The sequence below is a fragment of the Sapajus apella genome, unplaced genomic scaffold (genome assembly GCF_009761245.1).
Source record: "Sapajus apella isolate SASKATOON/1434 unplaced genomic scaffold, GSC_monkey_1.0 scaffold40, whole genome shotgun sequence".
Lineage (NCBI taxonomy): Eukaryota > Metazoa > Chordata > Mammalia > Primates > Cebidae > Sapajus > Sapajus apella.
This window is the reverse complement of record NW_022436980.1, coordinates 8,561,620-8,574,326: the sequence shown is the minus strand read 5'-3', so window position 1 is coordinate 8,574,326 and position 12,707 is coordinate 8,561,620. Positions and strand designations below refer to the sequence as shown.

The 12,707-nt window shown below is 38.0% G+C and overlaps 1 protein-coding gene across 1 annotated transcript in view; it reads right to left on the bottom strand.

The window, feature by feature from the left end:
* SLC9C1 (solute carrier family 9 member C1) overlaps nucleotides 1-9,826 on the bottom strand; it is a 104,640-nt gene extending 94,814 nt beyond the window's left edge. Inside the window, exons 1-3 of the mRNA XM_032298917.1 lie at nucleotides 8,312-9,826; nucleotides 6,358-6,486; nucleotides 5,309-5,474 (exon numbers count right to left, since the gene is read on the bottom strand). Of these exons, the coding sequence (XP_032154808.1) occupies nucleotides 5,309-5,474; nucleotides 6,358-6,486; nucleotides 8,312-8,455 (439 nt within the window). The 5' untranslated portion in view covers nucleotides 8,456-9,826. The remainder of the gene's footprint in view (nucleotides 1-5,308; nucleotides 5,475-6,357; nucleotides 6,487-8,311) is intronic.
* Between the last annotated feature and the right edge of the window lie 2,881 nt (nucleotides 9,827-12,707).

Here is a 12,707-nt window from a genome sequence, read left to right as displayed (position 1 = left end):
GAAGAAACTGCATCAACTAATGGGCAGAACAGCCAGCTAGCATCAAAATGGCAGGATTAAATTCACATGTAACAATATGAACCCTAAAGGTAAATGGGCTAAATGTCTCAATCAAAAGACACAGACTGGTAAATTGGATAAAAAAACAAAATCCATCAGTGTGCTGTATCCAAGAAACCCATCTCACATGCAAGGATACATAAAGGCTCAAAATAAAGAGATGGAGAAAGATTTACCAAGCAAATAGAGAGCAAAAAGAAGCAGGAGTTGCACTTCTAGTCTCTGATAAAACAGACTTTAAACCAACAAAGATCAAAAGAAACAAAGAAGGACATTACATAATGGTAAAAGGATCAATGCAACAAGAAGAGCTAACAATCCTAAATATATATGCACCCAATACAGGAGCATTCAGATACATAAAGCAAGTTCTTAATGATTTACAAGGAGACTTAGACTCCCATACAATAATAGTGGGAGACTTTAACACCCCCCTGTCAATATTAGACAGATCAACGAGAAAGAAAATTAACAAGGATATCCAGGACTTGAACTCAGACCTGGACCAAGCATACCTAACAGACATTTACAGAACTCTCCACCCCGAATCCACAGAATATACATTTTTCTCAGCACCACATCACATGTACTCTATAACTGACCACATAATTGGAAGTAAATCACTCCTCAGCAAATGCAAAAGAATAGAAATCATAACAAACAGTCTCTAAGACCACAGTGCAATCAAGTTAGAACTCAGGATTCAGAAACTAACTCAGAACCACACAGCTTCATGGAAACTGAACAACTGGCTCTTGAATGTGGACTGAGAAAACAATGAAATGAAGGCAGAAATAAACATGTTCTTAGAAACCAATGAGAATGAAGACACAACATACCAGAATCTCTGGGACACATTTAAAGCAGTGTCTAGAGGAAAATTTATAGCAATAAATCCCCACATGAGAAGCAAGGAAAGATCTAAAATTGACACTCTATCATCAAAATTGAAAGAGCTAGAAGAGCAAGATCAAAAAAACTCAAAAGCTAGCAGAAGACAAGACATAACTAAGATCAGAGCAGAACTGAAGGAGATAGAGACACAGAAAACCCTTCAAAAAATCAGTAAATCCAGGAGCTGGTTTTTCAAAAATATCAACAAAATATACAGACCACTATCCAGATTAATAAAAAAGAAAAGAGAGAAAAATCAAATAGATGCAATAAAAAACGATAAAGGGGATATCACCACAGATTCCACAGAAATACAAAACATCATCAGAGATTATTACGAACAAGTCTATGCACATAAACTAGTAAATGTGGAAGAAGTGGATAAATTCCTGGACACTTGTATCCTCCCAAGCCTAAACCAGGAAGAAGTTGAAACCCTGAATAGACCAATAACAAGGGCTGAAGCTGAGGCAGAAATTCATAGCCTACCAACCAAAAAGAACCCAGGTCCAGATGGGTTCACAGCCGAATTCTCCCAGACATACAAAGAGGAGCTGGTACCATTCCTTCTGAAACTATTCCAAACAATTCAAAAAGAGGGAATCCTTCCCAAATCATTTTATGAGACCAACATCATCCTGATACCAAAACCCGGCAGAGACTCAACAAGAAAAGAAAACTTCAGGCCAATAACCATGATGAACACAGACGCAAAAACCTTCAATAAAATACTGGCAAAGCGATTGCATCAGCACATCAAAAAGCTTATCCACGATGATCAAGTAGGCTTCATCCCAGGGATGCAAGGCTGGCTCAACATATGGAAGTCTATAAACGTAATTCACCACATAAACAGAACCAAAGACAAAAAACACGATTATCTCAATAGATGCAGAGAAGGCCTTCGACAAAATTCAACAGTCTTTATGCTAAAAACCCTCAATAAACCAGGTATTGATGGAATTGTATCACAAAATAATAAAAGCTATTTATGACAAACCCACAGCCTATAATCATACTGAATGGTCAAAAACTGGAAACACTCCCTTTGAAATCTGGCACTAGACAAGGGTGCCCTCTCTCACCACTCCTATTCAATATAGTATTGTAAGTTCTGGCCAGAGCAATCAGGCAAGAAAAAGAAAGGAAGGGTATTCAATTGGGAAAGGAGGAAGTCAGATTGTCTCTATTTGCAGACAACATGATTGTATATTTAGAAGACCCCATTGTCTCAGCCCAAAATATCCTGAACCTGATAAGTAACTTCAGCAAAGTGTTAGGATACAAAATCAATGTGCAAAAATCACAAGCTTTCCTATACACCAGTAACAGACTTAAAGAGGGCCAAATCAAGAATGAACTGCCATTCACAGTTGCTACAAAGAGAATAAAATATTTAGGAATACAACTAAGAATGTAAAAGACCTCTTCAAGGAGAACTACAAACCACTGCTCTACGAAATAAGAGAGGACACAAACAGATCGAGAAACATTCCATGCTCATGGTTAGGAAGAATCAACACTGTGAAAATGGCCATGCTGCCCAAAGTAATTTAAAGATTCAACGCTATCCCCATCAAGCTACCAATGAACTTCTTCACAGAACTGGAAAAAAACACCTTAAAGTTCATATGGAACCAAAAGAGAGCCACCATAGCCAAGTGAATTCCAAGCAAAAAGAACAAAGCTGGAGACATCACACTACCTGACTTCTAACTATACTACAACACTACAATAATCAAAACAGCATGATACTGGTACCAAAACAGACATATAGACCAATGAAACAGAACAGAGGCCTCGGAGGCAACACCACACATCTACAACCATCTGATCTTTCACAAACCTCACAAAAACAAGCAATGGGGAAAGGATTCCCTGTTTAATAAATGGTGTTGGGAAAACTGGCTAGCCATGTGCAGAAAGCAGAAACTGGACCCCTTCCTGACACTTAACACTAATATTAACGCCAGATGGATTAAAGACTTAAACGTAAGACCTAACACCATAAAAACCGTAGAAGAAAATCTAGGCAAAACCATTGAGGACATAGGCATAGGCAAGGACTTCATGACCAAAACACTAAAAGCATTGGCAACGAAAGCCAAAATAGACAAATGGGACCTAATCAAACTCTACAGCTTCTGCACAGCAAAAGAAACAGTAATTAGAGTGAATTGGCAACCAACAGAATGGGAAAAAATTTTTGCAATGTACCCATTTGACAAAGGGCTAATATCCAGAATCTACAGAGAACTAAAACAGATTTACAAGAAAAAACAAACAAGCCCATTCAAAAGTGGGCGAAGGATATGAACAGATGCTTTATGAAAGAAGACATATATGAGGCCAACAAACACATGAAAAAATGCTCATCATCACTGGTCATTAGAGAAATGCAAATCAAAACTACATTGAGATACCATCTTACACCAGTTAGAATGGCGATCATTAAAAAATCTGGAAACAACAGATGCTGGAGAGGATGTGGAGAAATAGGAACACTTTTACACTGTTGGTGGGAGTGTAAATTAGTTCAACCATTGTGGAAGACAGTGTGGAGATTCCTCAAGGACCTAGAAATAGAAACTCCATTTGACCCAGCAATCCCATTACTGGGTATATATCCAAAAGATTATAAATTGTTCTACTATAAGGACACATGCAAACAAATGTTCATTGCAGCACTGTTTACAATAGCAAAGACTTGGAACAAACCCAAATGCCCACAGATGATAGACTTGACATGGAAAATGTGGCACATATACACCATGGAATACCATGCAGCTGTAAAAAATGATGAGTTCGTGTCCTTTTTAGGGACATGGATGAACCTGGAAACCATCATTCTCAGCAAACTGACACAAGAACAGAAAATCAAACACTGTATGTTCTCACTCACAGGCAGGTGTTGAACAATGAGAACACATGGACACAGGGAGGGGAGCATCACACACTGGGGTCTGTCGGGGGGAAGTAGGGTAGGGAGAGCGGGGGCTGGAGATTTGGGGAGGGATAACATGGGGAGAAATGCCAGATATAGGTGATGGGGAGGAAGGCAGCAAATCACACTGCCATGTGTGTACCTATGCAACCATCTTGTATGTTGTTCACATGTACCCCAAAAAGAAAAATGCAGTTAAAAAAAAAAGAAAATAGACTGGCAAGATACTCTGCATAAATTAAGTTCAACAATGGCAAGCTAGAAAATCAGTGGAATACTAGATTACAAGATAACAAAATTAGACAAGTTAAAAACCTATGCTTTAGAACATAGGTATTTAAAACATGACTTTTCTTAACAATTTCCTCTTACTGGAGCTAAAATACTTTCTCATAGCACTCTTGTAAACGAGTGAAATCAGCTCTCAGGTATCATGAGAGTCTCTCAAACATAGAAGAGAAAATGCTGGTACTGACAGTCACAAGGAGGCAGGGATATGGGCTGACAGTATGGGGAGGAAGACAAGAATCCAGGTTTGGGTGGCAGATGTTGGCATCTTCTTCTAAAGTGTCATCTCACTCTCTTAATGTCCTTTGTCTTGAAGGCTCAGCTCTCATTTATCAACATATTTACACTTGATGTGTCTCCTCGACTCCATTTCTACTTGCCCTGGATAGCTATTTCCCCTTTAGCTGGCTACAAAGTGAAATTAAAATGGAAAAGGGTATGTGTGTTGTGTGTGTGCAAATATGGGTGTGCCATATTAATATTCTATTTTAAAGCAATTTTTCTAGCTCTCATTAAGAAATGATGGAGGGGGACAATTAAGTTATTGTTTTTCTTACACGAGACTGTTGCATTGTTTTGCTTTTCTGGGCTAAATGGAAGTGGTATTTTACTTTTAAATACAGACTTATTTTTCTTAAAACAGTATACAATCAGAACACTATATGATTGGTGATTTTATCATTTTTTGACTTTTTAGACTTTCAGATGTAAGGGTGACACTGACTCCAAAGGCAAAATATTTTTTAAATGGCATTGTCCTAATGATTCTTTTCAAAGGAAAAGAAATACTGGGTAACAGATATGTCACCATAGTGTATATGCAATATTAACAATGTCCCAGAACTGTTCTGTTGGGTCAAGGTATACAGTCAAAAGTTAACCAATCCCCTCCCCTATTCCACAGTTAGGTATACTTTTTTGGACACTAAGTAAGCCCATTACTGGCATTTCTTCTGCCCTAAACATCACCTCCAGAATCTCTGCTTAATCCTCAATCCCCAATCCCTCACTACCTGACTTCTCATAGTGAAAAGCTACCAAAAACAAAAGATGTTAAAACAAATACAAATTCATTATGAAATATGATATTATAAATACAGAAAAAGAGAATAATATACCTACCAAGGTCTCTTATAGAAGCTGCAGTTAGCATGGGATCTGAACTCACAAGGATAGCTGAAAATAACAACCTTGGGGTGGGCTCCAAAAATAATTTATTTACAGATGCCAGATACCAAAGAACTAAGATATAATTAACCAAAAACCCGGGAACTGTAATTAAAAGTACCTGCAAAGAAATTTTACAATTAGAAACATTAGACTGCTTTTGTAGTCCATTTTAAGAAGAAGATACTCAGGATTATTGGAGATAGAGAATCAGCCAGCACCAACAGTACCCACCAGCAGACACAGGAGTGTCATTCTGTGTCAGCTGACTTCCACTTGACTAAAGATGCAGGACATGGCTTGGCAGAGCTTAGCTGAGGCAACTCAAACCACTTTTAAGTCTATTCCTTTTTATTCCTTCTTTCTGTCATTTGTTTCAACTCCATGTGTCTGGATTTGGTTTAAAACTATGAATTTTTCTAATAAATTATTTGTTTCTAATGCAGTTTAGGTAATGACCTGTATTTACAAAACTATTTTGATTACTTTGAAAGAAATGTACACCTGCTCATGATTTGGAGTATTTTCTCTTGAGGCCTTTCCCTGATATAGTTCAAATCCCACATGTTAAAAAATTTGTTATAGTTTTTAAATTAGAGGTTAGCTGCTTCTGTGTTTTCTTCTCTGCTTTTATTCTCTTAGACATGAATGTAGGAAGCTTTAGAACACAGGTATTTGAAACAAGACTTTTCTTAACAATTTCCTCTTACTGGAGCTAAAACACTTTCTCATAGCACTCCTGTAGCATTTCAGGGTTAAAATTATATCTGGTATGAAATTATGTGAGTCAGATTTTCAGAATTACTGTTTTTTTTCCCATAATTTTCCCCCTGGGTCTTTGATATGTTAGATAATTTTCAAGATTTATTCACTAAATTATGAAGCTGAATTTATTAATTCCATACCCTTTATCCTTTGTTTCCTATTTTGGAAAAAAAATTTAATTTGAACATAGATAATATGTGGTTCATGAATGAATGACATTACCAAAAAAGAATGCTTACCTGCCAAAATAACTTTTGAAACGTGTATATATCCATGTTAAATGCAGCAGTAAAGAAAATTACTGGTATAAATAGACGAAAAAATAAGTCTGGACTCATCCATTGTATGTCTTTTGCGTATCTTTGGACCTAATATTATACAAATATATCATCTTATTTATTCATCTCTCTATTAGAATAGAATACATGCTAGGCACTCCTAAATCTAACAGCAGAAAAAGACAATTTTTAAATGATGCATCACACAAAGGAGTAAGTGATATCAAATTCTAGAAACTACAAATGATTGGCCATGTATTATACAGATGACGTGTGGCAGAATAGGAGGGACAGAGACTGGAAAGTTAATGCAATTCATGCAATAACTAATTAACAACGTTTAACATGAGATATTTAGTTGAAATGTGTAAATCCTATTGTAGGTACCCATTGAACATTCACTTATTACGGAAACACTGAGTACCTACTGTGTTAGTGATAGCTTTGCATTTGGGAGATAATTCTCCATGTGTCTCTTGTGTTTCTCCATGGTTTATGAATGCAGGCATTGATTTTTTTCTTCCAGACTATCTTTTCATGAATGTTGGTATGGCTTAGAAGGCAGAGCAAGTGTCTTCCTCAAGAGAAAAGGACAGGTTTACTTTACTGTCCAGTGGAATAAAGATAGTATCTCCCTTGGAGACATTTATTTTATTTAAAGAACAGGTATAGTAAGTACACTGACATGGGGGAGAATATGCAGCAGATTTTCAGGCATATAAGATGAAGAAAGAGATTTCAAGTAGGTGGATAATCATGCACAACATTCACAAATGAGTAAGTGATTGTATCAAATTGTAAAAACTACAAATAATTGGCAATGGCTTATACAGAAGATGTGTGTGGAAGAACAGACAAGAATGCAAATGAGCTTACTACCCATTATAGAGGATTCAGGTTCTCTAAGCTTAGATTTCTTCTCCTATGGTCGGATACATAACCCACTGTAGGTGCAGATTTCACCTGGCCCTCTTTGCTTCTCTCTTTGGGATCAGGGTTCAGGAAACAGGCACAAAAAAAATGTTCATACTCTGGTTACTGCTATTGCTGTGGATAATAAAACCTTTTTCCTCTGGTCCAAGAGTCCCATGTCTTTTGCTGGGATCATGAAACTGGCAGGCTAGCTTATTAGCTGGCAAGTAGAGAAAAATCCTAGAAACTTCTTGGGTCTTAACATTGGTATCTTCCTTTGAAGGAGTTGCTGACAAATAGTAAAACTTATAGCAGTACCTCAAATTGCATTTGTGTCAAAATCATATGATGATAAAACCTGTTATGACATGTAAAATAGTAAACTGCTTCTGGTTCTTACATGAATACAGGTTTTGTATAAAATTTTTAACATGACTGGCTAAATTTGGTTGGGAAAATCAATCATTTCAGGCAAGTTCTCACATCCATTCTGATCCACTAGGGCAGACACTGGCAAATTATGGTCCCTGGGCCAAATCTGCACACTTAACACACTAGTTTCTCTTCTAACAGGAATCCTGTGAAACAGTCTTAATTGAGGAAATAGATTAGTTCAATATTATAATTCTTTTGCTACTCAAGTCCTGTACCAGCAATACAAAGTCTCCCTGAGCTCTTATGTCATTAGCCATTTTTTCCAAGTTTTAAAAATCTGTTTAACATTCATCGGCCACTAATACTTTCAGTAGCTGTATGTGTACTCATTTGGAATTGACTATGTAGTTTTAGACCTAGGCTTTGTCTTCACTATGTTTAACTGGGTCTCAGCTTTCACAGGCCTGGCTCCTTTTTTTACATCCGATCTGATGCTATCCACATCGCAATCATCTATCCACTGGCAGAATAGTGAAGGGATAAATATTTTTTGCAAATTTTAAATGGCATCCCTGAATTTATATGATTCTCAAATAAATAGTGTAAAATACTCATTTACAATACACACCTCATAAGATGTAAAGCTTAGTAGTTCAAAACTGCATCCAAGTAAAAATAATATCACAGAGAGAGGAATTGGAAAGTCTTTCAAGTGCAGGTTCAAAAATGCTGCAAAAAATATGTTGTTACTGAAGGCAACAAAATATCTCATTTATAGAACTTTAATGTGATATGATTTCTTAAAATTGAGTATAATGACCTATTGTTTCACTACTTGTTTTCTCTTTCCATGAGTTTAAAAATCCTTCCTCACACTTATCAGCACACAGAATCAGTGTAATTGTTAATCTACTGGGTTACTGTCTTACCTCTCTTATGATGCATCTCATTCTCATCTCCTTAGAAACTTAATAAACATTGCTAGCAGTTACTGGCTCTTGGGTTACTACTGAAATATTTATAGTAGTTTTGTACACATTATAAATCAGAGATTAGTTTCTTTAGCAATCTTTCAATAAAAGGTTAATAAATCAACTTTAATGAAATCTTCTGGTTCAGGAACACTGAGAAACTAGCCCAATTTAAAAAAAAAAAAAAAAAAGTTGTGGGATAGTGGGTTTTGCTGCAACTGGTTTATTTTCCTCTTGTTTTCACCTATTCTGGCCCAGTCTGGCACCATTGCCTTTATTGTGATGCTGAGCCTAAAAATGCAAAGCAGAGAGGCAGGACCAAAATTGAGGCAAATCCGGGAGCCTGCCAATGGGTCTCCAGGTGCTGTCTCTGAAACTGGAGGATATCAGGAGGAAGGGTTCTCCCATATGGAGATAATAGAGAAGCTCTTGGCATGGTTGGCTATAGGTATGTGATACCAGAGGAGTGGGAGTCAAATAGGATATGCTGACTTTTAATTCAAGCTACCCTTTTCTGAAACACTTTGCCACAATGAAGGAAATAAGGAATTATACTCTCAGAGATGTCAGGAAAAGATACATGGATCTTGGAAGATAATTACTCACGATATGCAGGGAAGGAATTAAATTGAAGGGCATTTTTCTTAGAGAATATCATTTGGCATACTCATTTGATCAAGAAGTTGAAGATGTATATAATAAGGATCTAGTTTGAAGCACTAAGAAGAATAAGTCATCAGTTTGAAAAGAGGCTGTCAGAGCAACATGAATTCTGCTAAAATGGAAGCAAGAAAAAATATCAAATTTATGTTGATGCTGAGGTGGAAGAATGGTGAAATAATTGATGCTTTATGAAAAGTATGGGGACAATGCTCCAAGAAATCAGTTTGCAAATGGATAACTCGTTTTAAGAAGGGACAAGGTAATGTTGAAGAAGCAGCCCACAGTGGCAGATCATCCACATCAGTTTGTGAGAAAAAAATTAATCTAGTTCATGGCCTAAGTGAAGAAAACCAACAATTAACAGCAGAAATCACAGTGAACACCATAGACATCTCAGTTGGCTCACCTTACGCAATCTGACTGGAAAAGTTCAGCAAACTTTACACCTGATAGGTACCAAAACCATTGCACCCAGATCAGCTACAGACAAAAGCTGAGCTTTCAATGGAAATGTTTAATAAGTGGGATCATGATCTTTGAGCACTTCATTGAAAAACTGTAACAGGAGATGAAACATGGCTTTATCAGTGCAATCCTGAAGATGATGCACAATTAAAGCAATGGTTACCAAGATATAGAAGTAGTTCAGTAAAAGCACAAGTGGACTGGATGAGAGCAGAAGCCATGGCAACAGCTTTTGGATGCTCAAAGCATTTTCCTTGTTGACTTTCTGTAGGGCCAGAGAATGGTAATACCTGCTTATTATGAGAATGTTTTGAGAAACTTAGCCAAAGCTTTAGCTGAACAATGCCTGAGAAAGCTTCACAAGAGAGTTCTTCACCACAACAATGTTCCTGCTCATCACTCTCAATAAACAGGGCAATTTTGCAAGAGTTTTGATGGAAATCACTAGGCAACCATCCTACAGTCCCAGTTTGGCACCTTCTGACTTTTTGTTTCCTAATCTTAAAAAAAAAAAAAAATTAAAGCAGTACATTTTTGTTCAGTTAATAATGTTAAGAAAAAAAAAAAAAAAAAAAAAACTGCACTGACATGGTTAAATGCCCAGAACTTTCAGTTTTTTAGGGATAGAGAGCAGGTATCATCACTTACAAAAGTGTCTTGAACTCAATAGAGCTAATGTTCAGAAATATAGTTTATATTTTTATCTTTTAATTCCATTTTCCACAAACTTTTTGAAGTCTCCTTGAATATGCACCCTTTATAGAGGGGAAAAATTTGTGTGACTATTCATGTTGACTTAAATTAGTGCTGACAATTTTCTATTTTGTAAACACAAACAAACATAAAAGTTGATACAAATTTTGTTTAGAGCCTTTACCAAACAAATTTATGAAATAAATGCATTAGGAAATAAACTAAAACAACCTTAGTGGAATAGATGCTACCGTTTTACTGAGGTGTAAACATTGTTCTGGCTGCTATGGAAAAAGTTACATAAACAGTCATGTGCCTTGTGATGACTGTTTTGTCTGCAACTTCACTCTTTGCAGACCTCAATACTACTGAAATGAGGAGAGGGGATTTAAATTCCCAAAAGAGTGTCAACTGGGCATGGAGGCTCATGCCTGTGATCCTTGCACTTTTGAGTGGCCAAAGCAGAAGGATCCCTTGAGGGCGGGAGTTCCAGACCAGTCTGGGTAACAAAATGAGATCATGTCTCTACAAAAAATAAAATAATTAACTGGGCATGGTGATGTGTGCTTGTGGCCCTAGCTGCTTGGGAGGCTAAGGCAGGAGGATCACATGCACCCCAGATATTGAAGCTGCAGTGAGCTGTGATCATTGCCACCACACTTATAGCCTGAGCAACAGAGCAAAACCCTGTCTCTAAAAAAAAAACTAGAATGTCTTTGTGCTATGCAAATCCTAATCTGAAGAATTCTGCATTAAATTATCTCCAAACATTATTCTAACTCCAGGGAGAAGTTGAGTTTTTGTTTGATTCAGGATTAGGCTTAGATAGTAGTTAACGAAATTGGATTAAAAGTTAACTGTTTTGTGAACTAATAAGGAGTATTTTTCTTTTTAAAAAATAGGCAGTCCTTGCTTTGCACAGTTCCAATATACATAAATATCAGTTACCACAGTTAAGTTAAATAAAATCAGTCCAACAATGTGGTTAATATTTCAATTACCACATTATTGAAAAAAATTCCCATGAATTTTGCTGCCAGGTCTTTAGTTGGCAAATCACTGTACAATTAAAAAAAAAAAAAAAAAAAAGATAATGAGAGTCAAGATGGCTGAATAGGAGCAGCTCTGGATTGCAGCTGCCAGCGAGAGCAGAGGGTGAGTGGATGCCGAATTTTTTATTGCCCACAGACCAGGAAATTCGTAGGCAGAGGGGCCCCATGGGTCGCCAGTGCTGCCGTATTGGCCTGTGTGGCAGGTCTCCTTACAAAATACATGGGTCTGGGCATCGTTTTAGCTGGCAATTGGAGTGCCTGGGAGACAGAGTCGCCCATTCAACTGAAAAAAAGGAGATTGAAACAGGGAGCCAGGCAAGGAGATTCCTGGGCAAAAAGCGCCACGAACCCCCAGTGTGGCTGTTTCAGCCGGCACAGTGAGTCTCTGCACAAAGTCTCACACAAATCCAGGCGCCTTTTCAACTGGGGACTGGAATGCCTGGGAGACAGAGTTGCCCATGCAACTAAATAAAACGGGACCGAAACGGAGCTAGGCCAGGAGATTCCCCAGCAAAAAAGCACCACGAAACTCCAGCGGCTGTTTCAGCTGGTGCAGTGGGGCTACACACAAGAAATCACACATATCTGGGTGCCGTTTAAACTGGTGACTGGGACGCCTGAGAGACAGTCACCCTTTCGACTGGGAAAAAAAAAAAAAAAAAAAAAGGTGGTCTGAGGCAGGGAGCCAGGTGATCGGGCTCGGCCAGTCCCACCCTGACAAAAAACAGCAAGCTGAAATGCTCTGGATTGAGAGTTTCACAGCAAGCACAGCTGAACCTGGGATGGTCTAGCTATGTGGGGGAGGAGAGTCTGCCTTACAGAGGCAGTCAAACACTACCAAGGTAGTTTGCCCTTCCTGAGGCAGCCCACCATTGCCAAGGCAGTCCACCATTACAGAGAGAGTCTGCCATTACAGAGGTGGGTCGCCATTGCCGAAGCAGTTATAACTATACCCCTATTAATAGGACTACAGAGAAGTTCACACGGCACCTGGGCGGAGCCCACAGAAGCTCAGCAAAGCCTCTAGTGGTAGACTGAGTAGGCTGCCTCATCGCTGGGCAGGGCAGCCCTGAAAAAGGCAACAGCACAACAGAAACTTATAAATAAAGCTCTACATCCCTGGAACAGAGCACCAGGGGAAAAAAAAAAAAAAAGGCATTTATGAATTCTGCTGCAGCAG